Raw genomic sequence first — 13,315 nt, 5'->3', positions numbered from 1 at the left:
TTATTTTTATTTTTTGGTCTTTATCTCCGTGTGGGAAATTTATAAAATAACAATTAAGAGAGCGTGGAGTAAAGATAACAACAACAACAACAGCGGCAAGAAGAGAAAAAGAAGGGGAATATGCCTTTTCAACGTCACATTATACGGAGAGGGAGCTGCAGGAGTGGGCCTCTCTCTCTCTGCTCTCATGTGGGGTGGGCATTTCAACATCCGCGGCGGCTTTATGGGACGCAACCAACGCCGTGGCAATCGGAGGATCGCGTGTCAAATTGGTGTTGTAGGCTCTGGGGTCTTCGAGAGGGCTGCTGGGGCGATTCTCCCTCACTTCCATCACCGGCTTCGATGCCATCGTGGACATCGCCCCATAGCGGCCTCGGTCGGGAGCTGTTGAGCGAGGTCGAGTGCCAAATAAAGCTTGCGGAGGAGTTGAAGGCTGTGATGATTGGGGAAAAGGGACGGTTGCCAGAGTCCCTTGTGGAATCGGTGTGGGACATATACGAGTCCATTATTCCGCCCGATGTGGCAACGGACATTGCCCGATATGTAACACCTACGCAAGAAATTAAGTTTTTTGAGTTTATAGGGCTTTTGGCAGAACTTGACATTAATCTCGCGGACGTCAAGGCGGCGACGGAGAAATTGACCCGATGCGTCGGTGTCATTGAGACGCTCCATGCGGATGTGAAGCGGGGCGAAGAGAGGGATGGGGAACAGGACAATGGCGCCAGCAGTAGCGAGCTTGCGTCGGATGCCGCAATGCTATCGGCAAAACTAGTCACGGCAAAGAACGAGTTGCTTCGGCAGTGTGTCGCTGTAAGTCAGGCGGGATCTCCGGTACATTACCTCTGGTTGAGACAGAGTGCGTCGTTAGAACGTGGAATGAGGCGGCTTATGGACTTGCGTCGTTGTGTCACCTATTTCAAAAGTCGATGTCGTGAGCGTCTTGCGGCGCTTCAGACTGATGGAAAGCAAGAGGGCCAGCAGCTCTCCGCACCAGTGACTGTAGCCGCGAGGAGGGAAAATATGGATCTATGGATCGCGCGACAGCGTCATGTGTCTTCGATAGATGGTGCGTTAGAGTTTTTGTTTAGTGATTTCTTTGCGAAGGAGTGGCTTGTGATGGAGGAGCTAACGTGGCACTCGACCCCGCCGTTGTTACTCGAAAAGGTGATTGCTGCAGAGGCTGTGCATCCCTTTTTTAGTGGCCTTGTCGACATGAAGCAGCGATTGCAGCCGACCAAGAATCGTCATCTTTTTGCCTTTTTCCATCCTGCTGTGGTGGAGGAGCCGTTAATCGCCGTTCAGGTAGCCTTAACGCGCGGGATCGCCGGCTCAGTGGATCGCATTCTTGGACGACCATCGCCCCTCGACAATCCGCAACGAGAATTAGGAGATGCATGCACTTATGACACTCGTGGTTGTAATGATGGCAGCTGTAGTGATGGGGTGGACACGGCCATATTCTACAGCATCAACTCCGCTAATTCTGCACTGCGGGGCTTTAATCTTGGCAATTTGCTTATCAAGCGCGTGGTGCGGGAGATTGAGGCGAGACTCAATGCGGAGCGGCGTGCGGAGGGTTTATCTTTGATCACAACGTTTTCCACGCTCTCGCCTATTCCCGGCTACATTCCGTGGCTGACCACACAGGTGGCCAAACTGCAGCAGGACGTTCTTGAATGCCGTGACGGTTCCTCGGCGGGGGGCTTGAAATTTTTAAATCACCGCATCTTTGGTGATTCAAAAGATGATGAGGCGTGCTTGTTTTCACAGCTTCGCGAGGCCGTGCTACAATTTGTGAGTCGTCATCCGGATATCCACGCAGATCTTGCCGCACATCTTCTTTCTAAGTGCTCGAATGGCGCAACAGGAGTGGCAAACTTGTTTACCATGCAGTTTTTGCTCCGCCTGTTTCAAATGCCTGACGTTGACACAAATAGCCATCATCATCATCATGTGTGGTGGGAGGACAGTGACCTTACACGTGCCATTGAGTTGCCGTTATTGCGTTCTGTGGCCCATTATCTCTACAAGGAGAAGCGACGAGGTCGCATTCTTGACCAAGTTGGAAATTTTCACATTTCCAACGGGGCAACAATGTGGCGACTAAATTACTTGGGCAACTGTAGCGTCGCTGGCAGCCGTGAGAGTGCTACAGTGATGGTGAACTACCTCTACGACCCAGCACGAGTGAGTGAGCAGGTGAATGCATATGAGGTTCAACGTACCGTGTCTGTTGGGGAGAAGGTCCTGCAACACCTTGGCACAATATGAATTTGAGCAGAGTGTGGAAACGACGTTTCCTTATTTCTTTTCTCTCTCTCTCTCTCTCTCTCTGTGTGTGTGTGTGTGTGTGTGTGTGTGTGTGCAGGAGGGGAGGATGCGGGTCTATCGAAGAATAGAAAAAAAAAGGGGTACGAAAGTCCTTCAGTGGAGTAGTGAGTGCCTCTGTAGGTGTGCGTAAAAGCGGTTTTGTTTTGCTTTTGTTGTGTTGACGGTGTTGTTGCACCAAGTGGATTTTGTTTTACTTTGACAGCAGTGGGGACAATCAAAGTTAGGCGGTATGCCAACGTGGTGCGAGCCACCACAAATTATAAATGCAGCAATAAAGAACTTCATCACGTTCCGCGTGAGTGTGTGTATGAGTGTGCGGAGGAGGTCCAGGAAGACGCTAATGTTGGGAGGGAATAAATTTACTGAATTTTTCTGACGTCGATTGTGTGTTTCTAAAGTGTCTTTTTTCTTCCTTATTAAAAACCTTTTTGCACTGCATGCATGTGCTTTTATGATCACATTGCACTTCAAAAACAACAACAACAACAACGAAAAAGACTGGAGGAGGAGGAGGAAGGAGATGTCGGAGTCACATTCCATGCTGGAACCGATGGAGGCTGCTGCTGGCGCTGGTACCAGTACCGATTGCCTCCTGACGGGCGCGATGCCGTCGTCTACCGCCGTAACTCGCATGCCATATGTAGGAGAGGATCCGGGTGACGCGTCAGGAATGACGGCGGGCGACGACTCCTTTCCCTCCGTCGCTCAAACAAGTAAAGGACTCGATCTTTTTTCAGCTACTTGGGCCACGGCGTCTTTGGGGAGCGGTTCCGGCCCCTCTCCAAATATGGTTCCATTTCTTAAGCTGCCAAAAAACGAACTGACGAAGGAGTACTTCGCGATGCCGGAGGCATTCACGCAGCGGGCGAGGTTTCATGGTGGAATTTGGCGCCGCATTCAGTCCTTTTCGCCTCGGCAGGGCAGGTGCCGCGATCTGAACGCACTCTCTGTTCTCGATTTGGCGACCATGGACCTTGAGCGGTTAAAGAAGTCATTTCTTGCCCATGCACAGCTTTTCAGTCGAAGCGATTTGCTTGAAATGTACAAAGTGACGGGGAATGTGGCAAGGGAGATGCGCCACGCCGAGCGTCAGGCGGAACGACAGCAAAGAAAGAAGCAGATCCATCGCACAAGCCCTCGAAGAACAACGGATTCTGCAAAGTTGTCCGCGACCGCACTGAGCGATCTAGAGGAAGGTCTAGGGGGTGAGAGTGTCGCCTCCATCGCAGAAGAATCTACTACAAATGGTCTTTTGACTGAGTCCGTTCTATTCAGCAAAGAATATTCGTCCAAAAAGACACGTCTCTTGTGCATTTGGCTGTATGATCGCCTCATGGAGCAGCAGCTTTGCGACTTTAGGAATTCGTCGTCGAGTAGGCAGTGTGACACACTAGGGGGCCATACGAACCTGGTCGCACGCTCTTTTCTTGGGTCTGGGACGAAAATGATGATGCTGAAGCTGCGGGGTCCACCAACACCCCAAAAGTTATTTGGGTTTGACATATTTGATGAACTGAGCGATCGATTGCGAGAGCGCGATCCGAGTTCCTTAATGCTTTCTGCTAATATGTCTATGGACAACCTCCCACTTCCGTTGCCGGTATTTGTTTACGTTTTCAGTCGAGCAGTTTTTCGTGCCTGCTATCTTGATCGGTTTCCGAAGGGGTCATTTAACTTTTCTTCTTCCTCTTCAGTTTCGCCGCTGTTGACAGCAGCCAACAACACTTCCCTACCTGGCACGGGTACCGCCGATGCGGCGAGAAAAGAATCCCGTACACTTGCTTTTAGTGCCGGATACAGCCGTGATGACATGGTTCAGGAAGTCTCAGTTCTTCTTGAGGAATGCCGACATCTTGTGATGCGTTTTTTCGAATTGTTTGATAGGGAGCAGCGGGGTTTTATTACATGGTCGTCATTCACTGACCTGCTGATGGAGCGGGTGGAGGTTCAACATCGTCTTATGGTGGTGAAAGAGAACTCGGAGGCTGATGTGCAGGGCGATGCAAAAGTGTTTGACGAGTATGTTTTGGAGCCCTTTCCATCTGTGATACGGCAACTTGGGTACTTGGGGGCGGTGACCGAAGTGCGTCACAGCCATTCGGCTATTATTGTGGAGGGCCAAAATGACTTTGCCGTCTGGGACAGTTTTTATTCTGGCCTTATTTGGCGCAAACTGCTTGTGCGCTCGGCGGATGTTCTTTTTTCGCATCGTCAGGGTGCGCCAGATGAGTGGGATGCCGAACGGTGGGATGCAGCTGCCGACTCCGCGAGGAATTTGCAACAACAACGAAAGTTTAATCGGCGGATTTTGCGCCATGAAGAAGTTTACAACCACAAGGATGAGTCTCAATTAAAGACGATGAAAAAATCCCGGGGTACCGAGAAAGGGATCAACGCCGCCGAGGACAATAACTTGTCAGGAGGGACCGGCGATGGTCGCATTGATCGGCGAGCTAAGCCATCGATTGAAAGTGCTCTACAATTGTACAATGTGTCTCCCGAGTTGCCGAAGACGTATGTGACCCTCCACAATGATCTCCTTCTTCGGTTTTTTAACATTGAGCAGCACATTTGGGTGATACCCGAGTCAATTACGGTTTCCTGCACGGAGACCATCACGTCCATGGAGTGGTGCCCGAGCTCCCCAGAGGGGGATCCGACGATGAATTGGTACATGTTCCTCGGGACGCGCTCGGGAGTTGTTTTTAAAGTCGACCTTCGGGAAATTCTACGGAAGTTGCCTCCTTTAAAAAACGTTGGAGGTGATTTCATGACAACAGGCGTGGCAGCCACGAGCACCGTTTGTGAAAAGCTGGGGCCGTACATTTTACAACGTAATAAGATTCACGAGGAATTTGTCACGTCCCTCTCACTTACCCCTTCGGGTGTTTTGCTTTCCGCTAGCCTTGACGGGACTGTTGTCCTCAGTCGCGCGAGCAACATGACATCACTGCGCTCCTTCCGTCTGACGGACGATTCCGGGGTTCGATATGCCTGCATGACACCGCTACGGAACATAATAGTGACGCTGAGTGCCACGAATCGTCTTTCCATTTGGGGAAACACCAATCAAGGTTCTTACCTTGACCTCTACGACCCCATTTCGCCGCACTACTTCCCCATCATCTCTGTCAAGGTGGATGAGAGTTTGGGGCAGCTGATCTCGGTGGACTCCAGCGGTTACGCAAAGGTTTGGAGCCTGCGGACCAATCTTACAAAAATGTCCTTTTACGCGGTCTCTGGAGCGGTTTTCTCTGCTTTTCGTCATATGTACACAGTTGAGAATGCGGTACAACAGAATGGCTATCGTCTTTTTGATGTGGATGAGAAGGAAAAGAAACGCTTTCGACCACAGGGTGACGCTAATGCTCAACATGGGACTCCAGCGATCCTACAAACGACTCTTTCAACCGTAGAGGCGGCGATGAATGCGAAAAGTTTTTATCCAGCGCGTTATGTGGCCTATGACTCGTTGTCGAAGCGATTGTTTGTTTCCGGTGCTAAAAACAACGTTGTTTGTGTATTTGTAAGTGGCTTAGGTGCGTTAAAGGCACATTCCAGTCCAATTTGCCATGTCTCTGTTTGCGAACGTAATCGTTGGGTTTTAAGCGCGTCGATTGCGGACTGTCGATTGTGGAGTTACGAAAAGGGCGCACTGTGCCTTGGCCTGAAGGCAAACAGCCTTGAGTTCGCCATGGTGCGTATGGCTCCTGTATTTGATGATGCAAGCACGAAATTCTCGACGAGTGCCGAGCTTGAGGCTGTTAGCGGGGAAACGGATTGCCACAAATTGGACGCGTGTAAACAACCATTACCCACCGTAAGTGAGGTTATTAATGCCGTAAGCGCCCGGGCAGTCGCACAGAGAATGGAGCGTAGCGCGAAATGCCTCTCGAAGCGGATGGCATCTCCTGATGAAATGCGACGAAATGCAATGTTGTCAAGACTGGGCAAGAATGTAAACGGTGGAGCTTTATCAAATACCATAGGCAACACTACTATTGGCACCGCTACTACGGTTTCTACGGTGAGTGGGAGTACTGGCGGTGCAGGTAGTGGCAGTGGTGGTGGGGTCGGTGGTATGGGTTTTAGTGGTGGGTGTACCACAGAGAATGATTTGGTGAAGAGTCAAGGAACACTCTACCGAATTCTCTGTGTCCACATTGACATCCAGGAGCATTTTATCTTTTACGCTCTTAATAATGGTGATATTCGTGTTCATCGAACAAATTCTGGACAACTGTCAAAGACATTTGTGACGATGCCTCCTTCTACGGACCTTATTCTTGCTGCAGTGATTCAATACCGTCACATTTTTACCTCCAACAAGCGGCCCACAGATCGAGGGTATAGCACCATCACTGAGGGCATAGACACAGCAAGTGGAGTGGCAGGGGAGCAAATACGTGTGCACGAAATTGCCTTCATACTCCATCGTCTCTTGCATCACGAAAGGAAAATTAAGCTTCAGGAGGAGGAAAGCACTTCCATTCACAAGGAGGCCATTGGAATGATGACGACACGAGACGTGAAGGAATTGGGTGTTATGTACGCGGACGGGGTGATTCGTTTTTTCCCACTGATTGGTGGCAGTGTTCACGCACACCGCATTATTATTCCGGAGTTTCTTGTCTCGAGGGCCACATCGTACATGCAGTTGGAGAGGAATCTTCAACGAAGAATGGCGACGCCTTCGCATGAATTCGCTCAAGCGAGTGAGATGGAGGAGACCCATAAACGCCAGCTGAATTTTATTGTGGAAGCGGACGCCGTGAGTTTTGTTGCTGTAAGCGAGACGTTGGAGTTTATTTGCCTTGTTCAAGTCAATGGACGCATCTCGATAATGGACATGAAGACCCAGGCGGGGGCGGTTGTGCAGGTGCTTACCGTATCGGGGGAGTTGTCGGCAGTTTCTTTTCTCGGTGCGTATCCATGTTTGGTGGTGGCAGACACACAGGGCACCGTCAGCTTTTTCCTCGTGAAAGGCGCCGCCATGCTTAATTTACTTGAGGACTTTTATAAGTCCCTTGTTTTGCACCGACGACATCAGCGGCGTAGAAATTCCCTGTTGTTTGTTGAAAAGCACCTGATGAATGACATTGACAAATACAGCAACGGCTCAACGTTGCGTATGTGGTGGTTTTGCGTCCCTGGTACCCCAACAGCACTCCACTTTGACCCCATTTACGGTGCACTGTATATTGGTACGCGTCAGGGATATTTCTCTTCCTACCTCGTGCGTAACTTGATTGTGGCATTTGATCTCCACCCCATTATTAATGTCAGCAGAGCAGGAAAACCGTTGGATCCACCCATGACCTCCACACGGCAATTCCATGACTCGAATGAGCCGCGTCTCCTCAATGTGTTGTTGGTTTTCTTTGGTATAACACCAGATCGCGTGATGCGATACCTTGAGACAGAGCGACCTTCCTCTGCGACACTTGGGCGAGAATTGAAACACGCCGCAAACGGCACAGGTTACTCCGTGTCGTGGAGGGGAGCCGATTCTCCACCTTTATCCCCTGCGTTGCGTGCTAAACCAAACACTTCATCCCCCGCAGACAACGTGAGAAACGACAAGGGCGCCGCGATGGCAAGGTTTTGGAAGAGTTCTCTTTCGTGGATCTTTGAAGCCTGTAAACCGCTGTTTTTTCCAGCATCGTCAAACATGTCAGCACGGCAGTTTCCGGAGACCGCAAATCTTCCATTTGATATTCTAACAGTGACGCTTTCGGAATTACTTGTTGGGGCTGCGATCCTCCGCCATGCACTACTAATTATGTCAATGATGTCGGGCTTTTCCTCTATGAGGAAGCCGTCAATGGCGAATGCAGGCGAAAGTTTTACTTCTTTCGCCTCTTCGACCTGCCATCATTACGCAGCTGTCTCACTTACCTTAAGTGATATACGACATATTCGGCAATGCATCGTGGAGGAAATTCGTTATCGGAATGGGTCTGTGGGGACCGGAACCGAGCGGCAGGATTCTCCGACATCTGATGGTTTACCGGGCAGGTTTCGCGAGGTGGAGGAAGAGTTTGATTTTGATATGGTGCGAGACAATTCGTATGTGATTCCAGGCACCATTGGTGCCAATTGGGTGGAGTTTCTCTTTCGCAGACATGTGGTGCATTCAGTGAATGATTCCCCATTGACTTTGTTGTCACCGAGTGCCACATTGGAGCGTGCCCGTTGTGAACGCTATGAGCGTTGCAAGTTACTGCAACTTCAGTATGATTTGGAACGAGAGACACAAAAGGAATTTGTTGGAACCTCGTGGATGAACACAACTACCCCTGGACAAGCCACAGCCATCACCGTTGACTGGAATGCGTTTATGGAAGGAACTGGAACACACCTTCTTGAGGAGGCCTTTCGCCGTCGCCGCGGTGAGGGCGCCGGCGAGGAGGACTTTTTAAATCCACTCGATGATTTGGGTGGTGTACGGTGTATTAAAACACGACGCAATGGTTTGTTGTTTGTCGGGAGTGCGAATGGCTCCGTTGCGGTCTGGACCACGTACGGTGGGGCGCGGATACAGGAACTGTGTCCAAGCATGTTACTGAAGGAGAGCCTTCGTTGCCTGGGGGGGAAATTAAAGATGCGGCTTGCTCAGGAGGTGGGTCGCGTAATACGACGCCGACAAAGAGAGGCCTACGCGACCTCATCTCACAACGCGAAGGATCACGATACAATGTTGCGTAACTTGAATGTAAAGTACAAGGCGGCCATGATGAGAAGCGAGATGGTTCGGGGGGGCATTTCGGGAGACAGCATCACTGAATTCGGAGGCTCGAGTAATGAAACCATGTCATCGTTGAGCACCAACGCGAGACAGCAAAAAAATCAACGTACTTTTCCAAAAAAAACCTCCTCAGTTCAACTGACAACCGACATTGAAAGGACACGTTCACGGCTTGTGAAGGAAAAGGAGGTTCTTTTGGCATTACTGAATACTACCCCAAGTGAAGCTTCCGAGAGGGGCATTCTAATGGAGGATCTATACTTCTTGCCCATGCACACGACAATGTTATCAGAGCTTGAAGAGTTTGATTTGGTTGCGTATGATCTTGCTGTTGATATTGCCGTGAGACGTCTTGAGCAGGAGGTTTGCCCTGGAACTTTTGCGGATGATGCAGGGAATGTATCTATGGCAGGCAGTAGACGTGGCAGCGTCTCCGATACCCATCCCACCGGCCCTGGTGATGAAGCCAATTTTAACACTATGCAAATGGGCTCTGCTCAGTGGGGCGGCAGTCTTTTCGGAGGAGAATTTGGAGGTGAATCGATGCAGGAGGACTTACACTCATTTTTAATTGCGGCACACGAGAAACTACAATCCGCTTTTTACACAGAGGAGCTGTCGTATATGCGTTGGAAGGCGGCCGCCTCTTATTCCAATTTGCCCAAACTGGGTACTAGGCGTCGAAGGACGAACGGAGGAGGATCCCTCACATGTATGGAGTGGCAACGCTCCATGTTTAACCAATACACCGCGGAGCTTTCACAGACCAGTAGCGTGTCGTGGAATTTGCCACACGAGCGGAATCTTCCTTCGTACGCGCGGCCTGGAAGATGTTTAGGGCCTGGTGTCATTACGGTTGGGCTCTCCACGCGACAGGAAAGGCGTCTTAAGGGCTGTTTTGGGTTGGAGCTGGAGCGCATGGCGAAAGAGTCACGTTGGCATACTGCGGATGAAGCAATAGAGAGCATTTCGGGACAAAGTGGAGGATTGTTGCCGGTCGAGTCACTTGCTGGGCTTTCAAGATCTCTTGCGCAACGGCCATCGAGGAATACAAGGGTGAATTGCCCCGTGGAAACATTCCCCACAGGAAAAAAAGAAAAGAGGTGGGAGGCACAGCAACAGAAAACCACCAGGGCGGTTTTAGAACCCGTTTTGCTCCTGGTAAATAGCCGAGAGAATGATAGCAGTAGAGACAGCAATAGCAATGATTATTCTCGGCGGCAATCGGGCGATTCACGCTCACCTGCTGAGGCTTCTTTGGTTTTGAGTGGAGTGGACAAAAAGCGGGGACCGGATGTAGTGAGCGGCGGAACAAAGGAGCGATACTTCTTTTTTCTTACCGAGGAAAATGAGGGATTATCTCCGGTGGAGGGGTCATCACTGACGCCTCCCGCAGTCTTGTCGCCCGCAGGCTCGGGATTTCGTCAGGCATTCCGACCTGCACCGAGAAGAACCTCAACCTCTATTTTCTCCGCACGTACGGAAGACGATGATAGTTCCGACGCTGCGCCCGGGGTGTTGATGCAGTGGCAGTTGCACAAGAAGGACCATTCGCATCGGGCCAAGCTTTCCCGGACTGGCCGTGTGGCGGCAACACAATCAGGATGTCAATCAATAATCAAACTCGGCAAAAAATCCTCTTTTGCCTCCCGTGACGGTGCCGATCTCCATGTGGGGACGTCTCAAGGCGCCTCCCGTTCACGAAGTCCCATTGGTATTCGACTGGACTTATCGGATACACTCATGTTTCCCATTTCGTTTCAAGGGGGCAGCAGTCAAACAAAGGTTGGCTTGGGCCCACACAGTGACCGTGGGCAAACTCCCGACAGTTTCCTGCTGCCGCTTTTGAGCTCCGGTGGCGGGCGGGATTCACCAGCAACGCAGAGGGCGGAGTCATCTCTGCCCCAGAGAAGGCAGAAAAATGGGGTAGCGAACATGCGCAAGTCACGACGTGGATGAGTAGGAGTGTGTGAAACACTGGAAAAACAAATAGTATCGGCGAGCAGGAGGGGGGGGGGGGGAAGGCACAACGTATGGGCGAGTTTTGCTCTTCTTGTGCGTCTTTAATAATTTCACACATGATATGTACAAAAGAAACAAAAAAAAGAAAAAAACGGAGAGTGTTGAGACAATTCACGGAAAAACCGAAAGAAGAAGAGCAAGAAAACACCTCCTTTCCTCCCCAGTTACGTATTGTTGGTTTTGTTCCCTTTCAGTTGATTTTTTTTTATTATTTTGGATTTTATCTGTTTTAGTCTTTTTTTTTTTTTTTTCTTTATTCCCATATATATATATGTGTATATGTATATATATATAAATGTATTCATGTATCCCTGTGCCACCTTGCATTTCTATGAGTCGCTACAACTGGGAGTCGCCGTATGTCCTTGAGGTCGCTGGCATGTTGTCTGCTTTGCACAGTGAAGGATGTGGTGGGTAGCAGGGAAGAAGAGAGAAAGAGTGAGTAAGAGTGAGTGTGTGAGAATAGCTGGAAAAAATCGTAACAAAAAATAGCGATTTGTACTTGCATGTATGTATGTATTTGTGGCTGTTGTTTACTTTGTTTACGTCGCTTTTTTTTTTCTTTTTTTTTTTTCTTCTTTTTGCTGATTTTTTATACTTATTGAATTATACGCCTATGTTTTAATGGCTTCTTCTTTTTTTTTTTTTTTTTTTGCTGTAAATATTTGCTTGTAGAAACTTTTTTTTTTTATCCCCTCATTTCTCCCTCTCTCTCTCTCTGTGTGTGTGTGTGTGCGGGGCTTTTAATTTACTTTTATTTTACGTCGGCTCCGGCCTGGTGCGCCGTGAGGGAATCCACACACAACGGGGGAAGCCTTGACATCTCTTATTTTTTTTTTTTCCTTTTTTTTCTCTTTTTTTTTTCCCGGTGAAGAAGCGACGTTCAAAAGAAAAAAAAAAAGAAAAGGGTTGGAGTGGGCAGAGAAGGAAGAAAGAAGGACAAAAGTAAAAAAAGGAGGTGGGGGGGGAAAAAAAAAGAGGAGAAGACCAGCTTTTGTTTTCTCTTTTCTTTTTTTTTTTCTCTTCTGTTTGTGTTTGACGCGTGTCAGCCTGTTCGCGATTGAGACTGCACACGAAAAAAAAAAAAAAATCAGGTTTTTTTTTTTTTTTTTGCGGCAGTCACGGGAGGAACGGAGGCTGGTGTCGTGTGCGAGTGACTGGGAAGGGTGCACCACAGGGGATTTCTCGTACTGCGCTCCCCCCTCTCTCCCACAGGCACACACGTACAAACATACACACATTACGGTCTGAAAGGCATAAAAGAGGCATTACGCACGCAGAAAGGGGCTTAGGCGCGTACAAGGCGATACGGAGTGAAGTACACACACACACAGACAAAAAAAAAAAAAAACAACACATTTGGCCACGACAGCGCAAGAAACGGAAGAAACGACAAAAACAAACAAACAAACAAAAAAACAAAGGAACATCTACGAGTCCCAATTTCCTGGATATATATATACATATACATATACGCGCACACATATAAACACACATACACCCACGTATTTATTGCCCTTGCGATATATACATATAGGCTTTATTTACAGGTCAGCGCCTAACAAGGGGCTCGTTAGAAAGAAGAAGAAGAATAATAACATTCTTTGGAGGTGAAGTGGACATGACGGGGTGTATGTTTGCGTGTGATATGGACGCGTTTTCTTTTTTTGCGCGAAGTGAAGAGAAAGGGGGCACAGAATGCATGTCAAAAGGAAGTTATCGAAGTCCCCTCGTGTTGGCTTCTGGGGTAGGGAAATGTGGAATGATATACCCCGACTCCGAATGCCTCATTGCGGATGCGTTTCAGTTTTGTGACAAACCGGGAAAACAGGCAGAAGTGATGAATGCGGGTGAATGCGGTCAAATAAACACTGGAGGAGAGATGATTTTGAAACCGTGGGCAAATCTACAGGAGTTGATTCCCCCACCGACTGTGCGCCTCTCCCGCCAATTGCTTGGCCGAGGCCGGCAAGCTGCAGTGTGGCTCTGCGAGGACACCAGGCGTTCCGGGGTATACTATGCGGTGAAGACGATTGAGATGCCATTCTCGACATCTATTCCCGTGCACCAGATAGTCAAAATGCTGAACCGCGCCCCCGATAGCCGGATGAATTTGCCCTACACCACATCTCCTCAGAAAATTGTAATGGAGGTCGGTCTTGAGGAGGAGGCACGCCTTATGCAGGGACTTCGTCACTCCGGTCTTGTACA

The 13,315-nt window shown here is 49.3% G+C and overlaps 3 protein-coding genes across 3 annotated transcripts, besides 23 other annotated features; all 3 read left to right on the top strand.

Moving 5' to 3' along the window:
- Positions 1 to 15: part of a sequence feature (AT_rich) that runs on past the window's edge.
- Positions 1 to 770: part of a sequence feature (areas merged during assembly that could not be assigned to a particular haplotype. This can correspond to areas where the two haplotypes were merged or to regions with more than two copies in the genome that were merged during assembly.) that runs on past the window's edge.
- Positions 121 to 2,274, top strand: Tc00.1047053506401.50 (malonyl-CoA decarboxylase, mitochondrial precursor, putative; the record flags this gene model as incomplete). The annotated part of the gene is made up of 1 exon (XM_816167.1): positions 121 to 2,274. The coding sequence occupies one exon, from the start codon at positions 121 to 123 to the stop codon at positions 2,272 to 2,274; it is 2,154 nt and encodes a 717-aa protein (XP_821260.1).
- Positions 771 to 824: a sequence feature (heterozygous, non-Esmeraldo-like haplotype).
- Positions 825 to 1,308: a sequence feature (haploid, Esmeraldo-like haplotype).
- Positions 1,309 to 2,134: a sequence feature (heterozygous, Esmeraldo-like haplotype).
- Positions 2,135 to 2,375: a sequence feature (haploid, non-Esmeraldo-like haplotype).
- Positions 2,315 to 2,337: a microsatellite.
- Positions 2,337 to 2,368: a microsatellite.
- Positions 2,376 to 4,722: a sequence feature (areas merged during assembly that could not be assigned to a particular haplotype. This can correspond to areas where the two haplotypes were merged or to regions with more than two copies in the genome that were merged during assembly.).
- On the top strand, positions 2,786 to 11,041 carry Tc00.1047053506401.24 (hypothetical protein, conserved; the record flags this gene model as incomplete). Its single annotated transcript, XM_816197.1, has 1 exon — positions 2,786 to 11,041. One exon carries the CDS (start codon positions 2,786 to 2,788, stop codon positions 11,039 to 11,041), a length of 8,256 nt encoding a protein of 2,751 aa, XP_821290.1.
- Positions 4,723 to 5,064: a sequence feature (haploid, non-Esmeraldo-like haplotype).
- Positions 5,065 to 12,024: a sequence feature (heterozygous, Esmeraldo-like haplotype).
- Positions 6,361 to 6,432: a microsatellite.
- Positions 11,303 to 11,362: a sequence feature (A-rich).
- Positions 11,366 to 11,405: a microsatellite.
- Positions 11,656 to 11,687: a microsatellite.
- Positions 11,734 to 11,758: a microsatellite.
- Positions 11,934 to 11,968: a microsatellite.
- Positions 11,990 to 12,091: a sequence feature (T-rich).
- Positions 12,025 to 12,064: a sequence feature (areas merged during assembly that could not be assigned to a particular haplotype. This can correspond to areas where the two haplotypes were merged or to regions with more than two copies in the genome that were merged during assembly.).
- Positions 12,065 to 13,315: a sequence feature (heterozygous, Esmeraldo-like haplotype).
- Positions 12,097 to 12,141: a sequence feature (A-rich).
- Positions 12,501 to 12,527: a microsatellite.
- Positions 12,556 to 12,604: a microsatellite.
- Positions 12,726 to 13,315, top strand: Tc00.1047053506401.12 (protein kinase domain, putative; the record flags this gene model as incomplete). Its single annotated transcript, XM_816199.1, has 1 exon — positions 12,726 to 13,315. A coding segment is annotated over one exon (590 nt), but the record flags the coding sequence as incomplete, so codon positions are not given.

The sequence above is a fragment of the Trypanosoma cruzi genome, genomic scaffold (genome assembly GCF_000209065.1).
Source record: "Trypanosoma cruzi strain CL Brener 1047053516921 genomic scaffold, whole genome shotgun sequence".
NCBI classification, from domain to species: domain Eukaryota; phylum Euglenozoa; class Kinetoplastea; order Trypanosomatida; family Trypanosomatidae; genus Trypanosoma; species Trypanosoma cruzi.
The sequence above is the reverse complement of the archived record's forward strand: the minus strand, read 5'-3'. Positions and strand labels throughout refer to the sequence as shown.